Source organism: Glycine max, chromosome 16, assembly GCF_000004515.6.
Source record: "Glycine max cultivar Williams 82 chromosome 16, Glycine_max_v4.0, whole genome shotgun sequence".
NCBI classification, from domain to species: Eukaryota; Viridiplantae; Streptophyta; class Magnoliopsida; order Fabales; family Fabaceae; genus Glycine; species Glycine max.
Genome location: NC_038252.2, coordinates 31,045,019 through 31,057,488, shown reverse-complemented (window position 1 = coordinate 31,057,488; position 12,470 = coordinate 31,045,019). Strand labels below are relative to the sequence as shown.

General features: G+C 33.5%; 1 protein-coding gene across 3 annotated transcripts; it reads right to left on the bottom strand.

The window, feature by feature from the left end:
- Positions 1 to 1,148: 1,148 nt before the first annotated feature.
- Positions 1,149 to 10,536, bottom strand: LOC102660655 (uncharacterized). 3 transcript variants are annotated; one of them, XM_006599351.4, is made up of 12 exons: positions 10,389 to 10,536; positions 10,238 to 10,289; positions 7,755 to 8,170; positions 7,359 to 7,495; positions 6,612 to 6,725; positions 6,451 to 6,534; positions 5,477 to 5,650; positions 4,272 to 4,428; positions 3,669 to 3,829; positions 3,432 to 3,558; positions 1,757 to 3,248; positions 1,149 to 1,690 (listed from the first exon to the last, which is right to left on the bottom strand). In XM_006599351.4, the coding sequence occupies exons 3-12, from the start codon at positions 8,070 to 8,072 to the stop codon at positions 1,506 to 1,508; spliced, it is 2,949 nt and encodes a 982-aa protein (XP_006599414.1). In that variant the 5' UTR covers positions 8,073 to 8,170; positions 10,238 to 10,289; positions 10,389 to 10,536; the 3' UTR covers positions 1,149 to 1,505. The 3 variants fall into 3 exon arrangements, with proteins under 3 accessions (XP_006599414.1, XP_006599415.1, XP_006599413.1); XM_006599352.4 differs by having other exon boundaries at positions 1,149 to 1,684; positions 10,389 to 10,535; XM_006599350.4 differs by having other exon boundaries at positions 1,149 to 3,248; positions 10,389 to 10,535.
- Between the last annotated feature and the right edge of the window lie 1,934 nt (positions 10,537 to 12,470).

Below are 12,470 nucleotides of genomic sequence, written 5' to 3'. Positions count from 1 at the left end.
AAGACAAAAGAAATGGATCATTTCACGACGATAAATCAGGTTCACTATTTTGTTTCACATTTCTCACAACAAATACACGTTTTCATAAAAATTTGGAAATCAACATTTTTTATTGCAGAATTCAACATTATTTAACCTTCTAAAACCTTTTTTAAGTAAGCACCCAACATTTTACGAAATCTCTCAAACGACTACAAATACCTACACAAAAAGTCAAGTGCCATTCCTTTGATTTTTTATGACCCAAGACAACAACAAATGGCATTTATCATTAGAATCCGTTACTATCCGCTAGCCAAATTTAACACACTTTCTCTGACGATTTTAAGATTGTCAATTTAATTTAATTTACAGTTTAATTTTTTTATTATTATTAATAACATTTTTTTTTGGTAAAACAACTGATTTGAATATCACACCCAATTGGCTTGCAACTCCAACAAAACAAAATGTGCACTTTTTTTTTTTATAAAAAGTAATTCATAAAATAAATGTATAACTTTAAAATCAAGGCCTAGATATATATTTTTTTTAGATCACCATGATATTGACACATTGTAACTATCAATTTTACTGATGATTAATTTTCACAAAAAAAATCTAATTAATCACCTTTAATAAGATTTTTCCTTTCAATCACATTTTCTCTACCATAAAACTTAAACTCAAAATTTTGCTTAAGAAAACCGAATCCAGTTATACTTAAATCTACGACTTGTTGGTAAGGCCTAAATGTATTTACTTCTACCTAGAGGCTTTAGTTTAGTGGAACTATTTCTTAAATTAACGAGTTACAGTGCCCATTTGTAATGACCTAACACTAAGCTTCACTCATCCAAAGATTGACTGTAATAAACAACGAAACTCAGTTATACTTCACACCAATAATATAATTTAAAAAAAGAAAAAAAAAACTATCATCACTAAGGACAACCTAAAGGAATAGTCATGATTAGACTTCGGAGTCCTATTGACTCAGGAAACCCACCTATGCTTATCTCCAGATGTTAACAATACAAGGTTATGCTCATGTACTAGAACCTTATTTGGTTGCTACTGTCAATCATACCCAACGAGAAAAACATTTTAGCATTTGGATATATGACCAAAATTATGAAAAAGAACCCAGAATAAAGGTAACTCAAAACTCAAAAAGTGGCACCAGCCCCCAGCATTTCTTATCTTCCAAAATTATTAAAGAATGTCTCTCTAGAAGCAAAGGAAAAAATAATAAAATATGTAACTTGCCTAATAGCCTGAAATTCTTGAAGCTTATCTTAACCACTTGGTTTCTTTCCTGCCATCTAATATCTAGATATGTACATGGTGTTGAGTTGGCCTTGGTATAGGTATGTACAGAAACATATCTCTCTCATTTCAGGGTATGAATGCCCCAGCTTCTGTAGATCTTGCTTAAGTCAAAATTCTATCACATGGACAAATGTGCATTTCTTCTCACTGTCTTGCAGACAAGATTACCTCGCTAATATTGGGTAAAACGTTCATTACCGGTTCCATGACCTTAAGTATGGCTTTCCCATTTGGTCATGTATTGAAGAATTCTGACGTGGCAAGCTCATCCATGCCATATCATCAGGCACCAGGCCACTAGGTGCTTCACGTCCAGTGAAGTAATCTAATGGACGAGAAGCCGGTGGTGCAACCGTGTTCACCCTTGGTGTACCTGCATCTACTAATCCATAAGTTCTGGGTGCAAGAAACTGGTCAGTATTTCTAACTGAATCATAAAGGCTACCTGAATGCAATTGGTCACACTCTGACAGAATACTAAATAAACTCTGATCAGAGCTTGCTCCAGGGCCAAGACTTTGATTTGAAAGACCACCACCATCAGATCCATTCCAGCCACCACCACGAACTTGATGATCAGCAGGAAACCAATGATGACCAATAAAATCTCCAGTATTTAAGTGAGATTGGGAAGGCCCTGCTATGCGAGCATTATTAGCAGCCCAATCAGTCATATTTACTGCAGCCAAAGGATCTTGCCTGGGGACCAATGGATCTTGCCTGGGGATCAAAGGATCTTGCCTGGGGATCAATGGATCTTGCGTGGGGATCAATGGATCTTGCCTGGGGATCAATGGATCTTGTCTGGGGATTAAATACCTTCCTTCATCCGAATAAATATTCTCTGACATGTTTTCTGGCATGTAAACCTCAGTAGCTCTCCTTCGCCCCTGGTCCAATGTCAGCGACGTTTGCAATGGCTCCTTGAAATGACTGGAAAATTGGCCACCCCCCATCATAACATTGTTTGAAGTTTGGAAATCTAACTCAGCTTCTTTCTGATCATGATGATAAGGTAACAATCCCTCTCCTTTGAAGAGTGATTGAAGTAAGACACTTCGATCCTGGCTTTGGTATGAACTGAAGGTTCCATTATCTAATTGCCTACTTAACAACTCTTTGCCTGTCTCTTCTCGACGCAAATCAGCTTCAAGATCAATCATACGAGTTGGCTGCTCTTGACTGACTTGAGGATTAGCCAGTGATAACCCACTGGCTGCGTACTCGTGGGTCACAGCAGAATCATAGTATGAATGTGGCATTTCAACTCCTTGCCAGACATCACCACTGGAAGTGAAAGGTGCTCCTTCATCAATAGAAACATCCTGAGTGTTCATATGCACTGAATACTCATCTTTATTCGATGAAGTATTATTTGATTTTGATAAAAGATTCTTTTCTGAATCCACACTCATTTGGTTGAATTCATGATCACCACTACCCGACGAAGTATTATTTGTTGATTTTGATAAAAGAATATTCTTTTCTGAATCCACACTCATTTGGTTGAACTCATTATCACCACTAACATCAGAATTGTGCTGGGACTGGTTCTCGGGGGACCTAGAAATAGAATCATCATCATCTTTCAAATCAGACTGATCACTCAGACCTCCATCCTTCACCTGATCCTGAAGCTCATCACCCGAGTTGACATTATCCTCACCCTGATCCTGAAGTTCGCTCCCTGAGCTCAGATTATCATCATTCTGATCCTGAAGCTCACCTTCTGAACTCATGTTATCCTCATTCTGATCCTTCAGCTTGTCCCCTGAGCTAATATTGTCCTCATCCTGATCCTGAAGTTCACTCCCTGAGTTCACCTCCTCATCATGATCCTGAAGTTCACTCCCCGAGTTCACATCATCATGATCCTTAAGTTCACTCCCTGAGTTCACATCAACCTGATCCTTAAGTTCACTCCCTGTGTTCACTCCCTGTTTTCAAATTATAATTGGACATATCTTAAGTGACAGAGTATTATGAAGAAATGCCAATGATACAGAGCCAAGTGATCAAGGGTCTTCTAGGAATTTGAAAAACTGATACAAGATATGTAACTCAATCCTAGGAAATTACAGAAGAGTAGAAGACCTTAATAAGGAAACACAACTACAAACCTCTATGAGAGGAATTGATTTATCCTTCATCTCTGCCACCAAAGAATTTCTCACGGCATGTCTCTGTATCTGTCTCTCTGTCCAATTTACATAAGCCACAGGGAGGTCTTTGTTTACTAATAGCAACCTATGCAAATGAAATATATTCAAGTGAGAAAAAATGAACAAAATTTTTAAAATGCATCTGTTCAATGACATGTTGGCATAAAAAGATAGCACTGTGAACATCTCACTAACCAATGCTCCTGCAACTTCTTCTGTTCTTCTTTGACAAATATATTGTATGGTTGCACATGAATTTTTTCAAGGTTACCCAAAACCCGGTTAAGGGACCTAGATTGGATGCTTTTACCAGACTGCTTCATATTCTTAACAAGCTCATGCTGCTGCCTACTAATCTGAAACGCATAAAGGAAACAATTAGAAAATGCCCTAACAAAATTAAACATATTCATGGTAAAGATGAATTTTTAGCTGGGTTTCCTCACCATAAAGGAAAAAAATATCTTTAAAAATACTACTTTTATGTTGTTATTATTAAATCCATATAACTATATTCAATAGAATTAGTAAAACCATGTTAAAAGCTTTAACCACAACAATTTTAAAGGAAACTAAAAAAATAGCAGTTTGACTTCGAAGGAAAAAATAATTCAGCTGAAGTCTAAAGTCTAAATATTTACAAGTTTCAATGCAATAATTAATTTCACATAATTGAGAAACTATCATTTTTCCCTCTAATTATTGACACTAAAGAGATAACTAATCCATCTACAATGCTGTTTCTCTGCCAATTCAGTATCACTCAAATAAATAAATAATAAAAGTGGAGAGACTAACCTTGATACATGACATGTATTTATCACTATCACTAGAATGAATGCTACGCTTAGGCAGTTTGTCTCCTGTCTTCGGCTTTTCTGCCACATTAGGCATGTTGTCCAAAGAATCCATCAAATTTTGGGATTTACCTTTAAAAATGCCCTTTTCAAGCACCCTGCCAAACATTATTTCATAAAAACTTGCATTAAGTATTAAAAAAGTAAAGGTAGATTTAAAATGAGAAGTAAAGAAAGCTTAAAACACATGTATACATACAGCAGGAGATATAAGTCAAAATAATGCCAAATAAAAGATACAATTAAGAGGACAGTAAATACAAAACCAGAGAAAGAAATTTGCCCCTAAATGACCTGGTTCCATATTAAAATTACCAGTCAGGTACTAGTTATGTGATCACAACAAAACAGGGACCAAAACTTCAATGCGAGAAGTTGCATGTATTATTGATTACATCATAGATCATTGTACACTGGAAATATTCACTAATAATTCCTTAGTGGTTTTCTAAAATTCTAGGGTGATGTTCAACACAAATAGTAAAAGAAGAAGCAATATAATCATCATTCATCAGTCCTTAAGTACAAAGTGAGATGCTTTATTCAATATTATCATCATTCATGAGTCCAACACAAATAGTAAAAGAAGAAGCAATATAACAGGACTAGGAACTTTAGCATTGTTGGCTGATGTTCCACTGTCTTTAGGTACGGTACAATATAATAGCAATGACGGGGAACAAAAAGCAGGTCTAAAAAAAAAAAGAATATGTCAATGACAAAACAATAGTAATAACAACGACCATGAGCAATAACTCATTAATGGTGATGATATTGCCTGTTTGGATGGCATTAAACTGTAAAATGTGAAAAATTATCACCTGTTTGGATGACAATAGTAATCAATTTTAAAATGCGGAAATATATGCCTAGGAAGTTCACTAATTCAAGAAGTAATTCTATTAATCCTATTTAGCAATCTTGAGACATACAGATTTCTTAAATTTCTATTTCACAGCTTTACCAGAAAGAGCTTCTACTCTGCTTAAGAGATGGCAAATGGAAGCATTGATAAACCAATATCACTAAAATCATAAAATATTTCGCCAAGTTAGTGGTTTGATTTTGACAGATATTGCTGGGTTAAGAGACCCTGCAACTGCAAGTACTATACTAAATATTGCTGATTACAAATTAATTAGTCACCTTCTTTGAAGTTTATTGTCTTTTCTCAGTGAGGAAATTTGGTTGTCGCTACTACATGCTTTCTCCTCTGCATCCCAGGAGCATGAATCAGATGTCCCTGTAACATTCCCATCATGATCATAGACTCTAGATTCAATCACTTTTGAGGGCATTCTTTTCTCTACATGTTTTGACCTGTGTAATCCAACAACCATATGGCATTAATGATTATGACTAGAAAGTGGAAAAAACAAAAGGAGCAGAAACTCATAAATTTCAAGTTTGATAATCACTGAGTACCCAACAAAAGATCACATGTAGCTTGCATTACTGTAACAGAAGTTCTTACACATCAACAAAAACTACAACTATCTGATAACCATAGCGCTCATCATAATCACTATCTCAACCATAAATTAATATTTAAAACGGATACGTCAACAAGAGAAGTGAATCAATATTAACTGCAAGTTGGTACTTTAGGAAGTCAACTATCGTCCATTTGGCATCCAAAAATAAAATCAGCCCAATTTGTTTCACCAACAGTTATCAAAGGATTTCATTTTGAGTACCGAATAAAAGTTTAATATCAAAATTGAAACAAAAATAGTGATGCTTAAATAATTCTATAACTTTTTATCAGTAGACATACAAAACAGATAATGCACACTAACAGACTCATCATCTACTAATGAAGACAGTAGTGAAGCAGAGAATATGAAGGGAAAGTCCCATTTGATCAGAGATGCATCAGAGAAAAGATTTTCGGGATTTTACCATCTCCAATTTGAAGTAACATGACATCCTAAACTATTCAAAATTAATCATATGAAAGATAATATGCATTCCAGATGCATTCACCCAGTTTGTGCAACAGTGAGCTATTGAAAACAGAGCAAAGAAGGTATCCTTTTAATAATAGTAACTATGGAATATGTCCTGTCCTAATTTTGAATGTGGTTGTATGTAGATTGCAATATACGGAAAGTAACAACCTCCATATCTTTTGCGCAATCTCCTTTTCTGGATCTTTACAGCTTTGCCAGCTCTTCTTCAACTTAGATAGAAATCCTATCATACTGCAAAATAGAAGAATTACAATACTGCATTGAATACCATGCCAAAAAGATACATGTTGAGGATGTATAATGCTTACTCGTTGTGATAATTATGTATGTGTGAGTGGTATTCTCTCCTCTCAGTCTTAAGATGCTGTTCCTGATCAACAATCATATCTGGATGAAGACCACCTAAACAAAGCGAAGCACCCCTGCAAATATATATTTTAAGACATTTGTGACTCGGAAAAAGAAGATTTTCATGAATGATTAGCAAACTAAACAAATACCTTTACATGTCTTAATGATATTTTGCTCACAAAATAGGAAAATCAAAAGAATCTTATTGAGATTGCAATATGATATTGCCATAACCAAAAAAGTATTGATAAACAATCACTACCCAAATGAGCATATAGATGGTTCTCAAATGAACGTAAATGAAAAAATGTAAGCATAGGAACTATGAAGAACAAACAAGAATTTCAACCAAACAAAACCCCTTCAAGTTACAAAATTGAGAAAATTGTCTGCAGCAAAAGGAAGACCATAGAAAACTGGTCAATATGCAGTAAGATATGATAAAATCTAGATTGAATTTCAAAAGTAAGCACCAAACAGAATTTAAGGCTGAAATATGCAATTGGTAATGCTGGTAAACTCAACCCATAGGCCAATAATAAAACCAATTACACAAAATTAAATCAATAACTAATCCACTCACTCATTGAAATTTAAAAGTAAGAAATTGTCACTGTGGCATGAATAGATAAACTGCAAAATACAGCAGAGTGAACAGATAATTTATCTAAAGAGAAAAAAGAATACAAATAAAGAGATATTACCATTTCGAGAAGGGATTTCCAAAGTTAAAGTTAATCCCGGTAAGTAGTTCTTCCACAACTTGATGTGGCTCAAAGCCACAAGGGAGGAAATTCATAAGAAGGTTTCTCTCATTTTCTGAAAGATGGGTCTTCCAAACCTGCCAATTGCCAAAAGTTCAATAGAAGATTATTTAGACATAATTCCTAAAAACTAACATAAGCCAGTGCCTGGAGGCTCCTCACTATGCAAAGGTATGGGCGAGGGTCATTGTACGCAACCTTACCCTTGCATATGCAAAAAGGTCATTTCCGGATTCAAACCCATGACTGTCCAGTCACCTAGGCACTACTTCCTAGACAAAATAGAATATATTTTCAACTGAAAACAATAGAAACATACCACAACATGATACTTACCTCAAACGAAAGAACTTCACTTAAATTATCCAAGTCAAAAATTTCTTGAGGCACTGAAAACACATCTGCCAAGATTTTGTGATCATTAGAAACCGAATTGATAAATGGCTTCATTTGTCTCCAACTGATGCCAATTTGTTCCCGCTTAGCAACAACCTTTTTGTGATTATCATCCCACTCAACAGAGATGTGAGGTCTCATGTTCAAATCATTTTGAACTAATCCCAAATTCTTTCTTTTGATCCTGTGTTGCTCTCTAGAACCATAACCAGCAATGTTTGCACCATTTACTCGTTTTCTCCTCTGATCAGCAGCCATGGACACAAGAGAATAATTCTTCAAAAAAATACTATACCGATATATAGCAAAACACCACCTTGTTGACTTCTAATGAACATCTTTCATCCATAAGTGACCTGCCAAGCACCATTTGAAAACAATGTCAATTATATCATAACTTTTCAACTTCAAGTTCAACATCCTGACAAGTTAAACATTATTTTCTCTATGCAAAATGTAAAACTGCTTCACTTAAAGGTTCAATCTAGTCAATCACTGCCGTTACCAGATAAATTTTGATCATTTGTAGTATGTAACACGGTCATTCCCTTCTTACCACTATTCCATAAGAACAAGTATTGCTAAGTTAAGAAGGAAAGAAATATTTGATTCCATGCTTCAAAATTAGAGGCAGAAATTTCCATTCCAGTCAAGAGAAGTAAATGGCCATATTTTGTTGGCTAGAACAAATTGGTGTTTGTTTTAGTGCCTGTTTAGTTTAAAGTTTGGTTAAAATTGATTTTCAATCATTAGATATGATCGCAAAGTGTGTCTACATTAATGTGTGTGTTTTTCGTTTGAAAGTTCAAAACAAACAGAACCTTAATTCCTCATTAATGCCTATTTTTGCGGGCTAGAATAAATTAGTGTTTGTTTTATTTCATCACCCCTTATTAATTTTAATTTAGTCATAAGGATAACTCGCTCTTATACTGAGTGGCGGTACCACCCATATAATAAGAATGAAACATAAAAAAATCATTCCATTCCTGAGCAAACCTAGTGATACAACAGGAACAGTCATTCCTCTCCCATTCTAATTATGCAAAACCAAATCCATGCATCAAGCATGTCCTACACAGTTTCACATCAACAAAACAACCAAGCAACTTAAAACTTCAGATACCATACAGAGGGAGAAGAGGTTATTCATAATGAATGTCTATGAGAAGCATACCAATACAATCTACTATAATATAAGCTTATACACTTGTTCATAGTTGTACAGATATGTATCATAAATTGATGCATGTTTAGATGAGCTTAGTTTAGAAAAATATTCACTTTTTTCTTTTTGCATCTTCCTGAAAGAGATTCTGAAGAAAAGTGATAGTTTCCCGTTTAAAAAGTGCTTCCAAACATCCACTTCCACTTCTCACTAGGATGAATTTCCCATGAACAAATATTTACAATGGCTTTTCATAGGATTTCTAGTCTCCACAAAGAATGAACGCACATTGCCAGTTAGAATTTGGAATATTGATACCGCCACTATCACATATCATAATAATTCCATATTACAATACATAAAGTGAAGTACTCTCAAAATCTAGAAAGAGCAAAGATGATATCAGATAATGGTAAACCACAACAAATCGACAAAACCGGCAGTGCATCTTTGACTAGTTCAATCAAAGTGGCAACAAAAGGGAGCTTTACATGAAAGTATCTCTTGTCATGATAGAAGCAATAACAACTCACAAATCTAAATGATAAAATCCAAAACTACCAACAGAATAAAAAATTCCATGCATACTCATGAAAAGACTGCATATCTATTGCTCAATGGAGAACCAAGCAAAAATTAAATAAATATTCCTCTTACAAAAGATTTTAGTTTTCACAAGACGAACTACTTAACTAAATGATAAAAACCACAACAATGTTTTCATTTATTTCCAACAACTCACAAGTCTATATCATAAAATCCAAAACTACCAGCAGAAAAAAAAATCATGCACACTGATTAATAAAAAAATTGCATATATAGTGCTCAATTAAGAATCAAGCAAAAAATAGACAAACATCCCTTTTACAAAAGATTTTGCTTTTCACAAGTCCAACACTTGTTGAGTGCAAGTACAAGTATATTCAGACAAAAAAAAAATTAACAGATTAATTTCAACAAAATTACAATCCACAATGCAACTCAAAACCCAAAACAGTGCTATTCAAGCATTCAATTCGCCAAAAATTAGTAAACCCCAGTCCTTCACACTCACAACACCAACAAGAGGGGAAAAAATCAGAACCGCAACAACTCAACCACAGTAAAAAAATTCGAAATTAAAGAAAAAAGCAAAACAGCGAATTCCACATCGAATTTCAAAAACCACATCGAAATCGCATTCAAGTAGCATCCGAAGCATGGAAACCCTAAAAAACGAAAGAAAGGGGGAAAAAAAAGTCGCGAAAGAAATTACCAGTAAATATATAAATTATCTGCGGCTGTTCCAGCGGAAGAAGAACTTGAAGCTGCGCAATTAATTCAAGTTAATTAAAAAAAAAAAAAAACAGGTTTGATAAAAAAAATCGAGAGAGAGAGAGAGAGAGAGGGATAGAATTCGAGATAACCTAATAGTGAGGGCAGAGAGAGAGAGAGAGAGTGATAGAAGGTTTCGTATTATTAAGAGAGAGCATCGAGGGAAAAGAGACACACACCACAATTGGCAGAGAAAGAGAGAGAGAAAGAGGATCAGACGACTGTGGTTTGGTTTCCCCTCCAAACCGTTATTTTCCGCATCGAATCCTAATACAGCTTCGCGCGCGTCCCGGCTCGGCTCGGCTCGGCTCGGCTCGGCTTTCTCACGTGCGAGAATGGTTAATGTTTTTTAGATAGATGGAGATGCGGTTCGTGTTGTTTTTGTTTTGGGATATGTCAACGACAGAGTATGAAGAAAGAGGGTCTGTGTTTTTTTCTTTCTTTTAGTAGTATTTTAATTTTAATATATTTATTTTTTTATTACATTATAAGGTGAATTTAATACGGCAATTCTATTGGGTGGTGGCTACAATCTTTAAAATTGAAAAAAAAAATTATGGGACGTTGACTTTGATGTCAACGGAACCCAATCTAGGATGGTAGGTGTAGATACATATAATTGAAATAAATTTATATATTTTGGGATAGGATAAGTTGACGGACGCATCCAATTGTTTTTTTGGTCTTTGGGGTTGTGGTGGCGTGATTAATTTTTTATGTGGTAAGGTGGGGGAAATACTTTTAATATTGTTCTGTTATTATGTAATGGTGAAATTAGTTTAGTGATTTTTTTTTAAGTAGTCTTTGAATGGAAGTGGATTTGATATTTGAATTAGATATAGGGATACTCATAAAAAAATTGATATACTGATTAATATGGAAGTTGATTTAAATATTTGAATTTGATAATATCACTTGATTAACAGTCGAAATAACTAAAATATTTGAAAAAAATGTAAATTGTGGTCTAAGATAAGTTGAGATCTTTTTTTGCTTAAAATTTGGCCCAGTTGAAAATACAGCACCCCAATTAAAAGAGATTACTCAAAACTTAATATTGTTTGATGAGGAAAAAGAATCCTTGCTTAAGAAGAAACAAATTACAGATATTTTGTTCAGAAATGTTTTCGGTGTAATTTTTTTGTGTGAAATTAAAATTTTTCATCATAAGATTGGAGAGATAGAATTAACATTTAAAATGTAAACTTAAATTAATTTATGATACACGTAAAAAAATTACGATACGCTGAATCAACATAGATATTGACAAATTCTTAATTTCAATAAAACTAAGCTTTATCGTTAATTTAAATAAGTTTAATTACTTGGTTTTAAAAAAAACAAGTTTAATTATTTATTTGCTCCTTATAATCAAACAAATTTTCCCTTATAATCCCTATACTTAAAAACGTTCAATTTTAGTCCATACACATGTAATTTTTAATTATTTTTAGTTATCATTGTAAGGACTAGAGGGATTAAAATGATATTCTAGGAAATAAAATAAATATTTTTAAATAAAGACTAAAAGAATTTTTTTAATGGTCATAGTTCGTAATAAAATCTTAAAATATTTTTATAAGTTTCATCGATTATGAGACTAATAATTGATCTTAAGTTTAGTCACACATAAATTCCTTATCCCTCTCTAAGAATGTATAACTATAATTTAAACTACTTCTAATTAAAGAAAATATATGCAATTTGGTTATGTAACATCCATGAATATTTTATCCTTTCTAGTGATAAATTGGAGCTAAGAGAGGTAGGATAGAGGAGTTATTCTTCTTTTTCACACTATGCCTTTATATTTGAAACTTTCATGGAAATCGATTTTCGATGTACACAAGACTTGTTGAAAAGTAGTCATTAAATAAGTGAAGGTGTTCTTCACAATTCCTTTATATGAATTTCTTTTGTTGTATAAAACTTGTTTATTTATTAATTAGTGAATAAGTATTTAAATAATTTAACGAGAAATTAAATTTAAATTCCACATTGATGAAGAATTAAAAATATATACTTGTTTCTGTTTGAATTTCTCTAGAGAAAATTTACAAAAATAGAGTAAAATTTATTTAAGAATGTCAGAAAATATACAAGACAATTGACAAGGTCAAAGGCCTAGAAAAAATTTAATTATAATTAATTAAATTTAATTATGTTTAATTTCA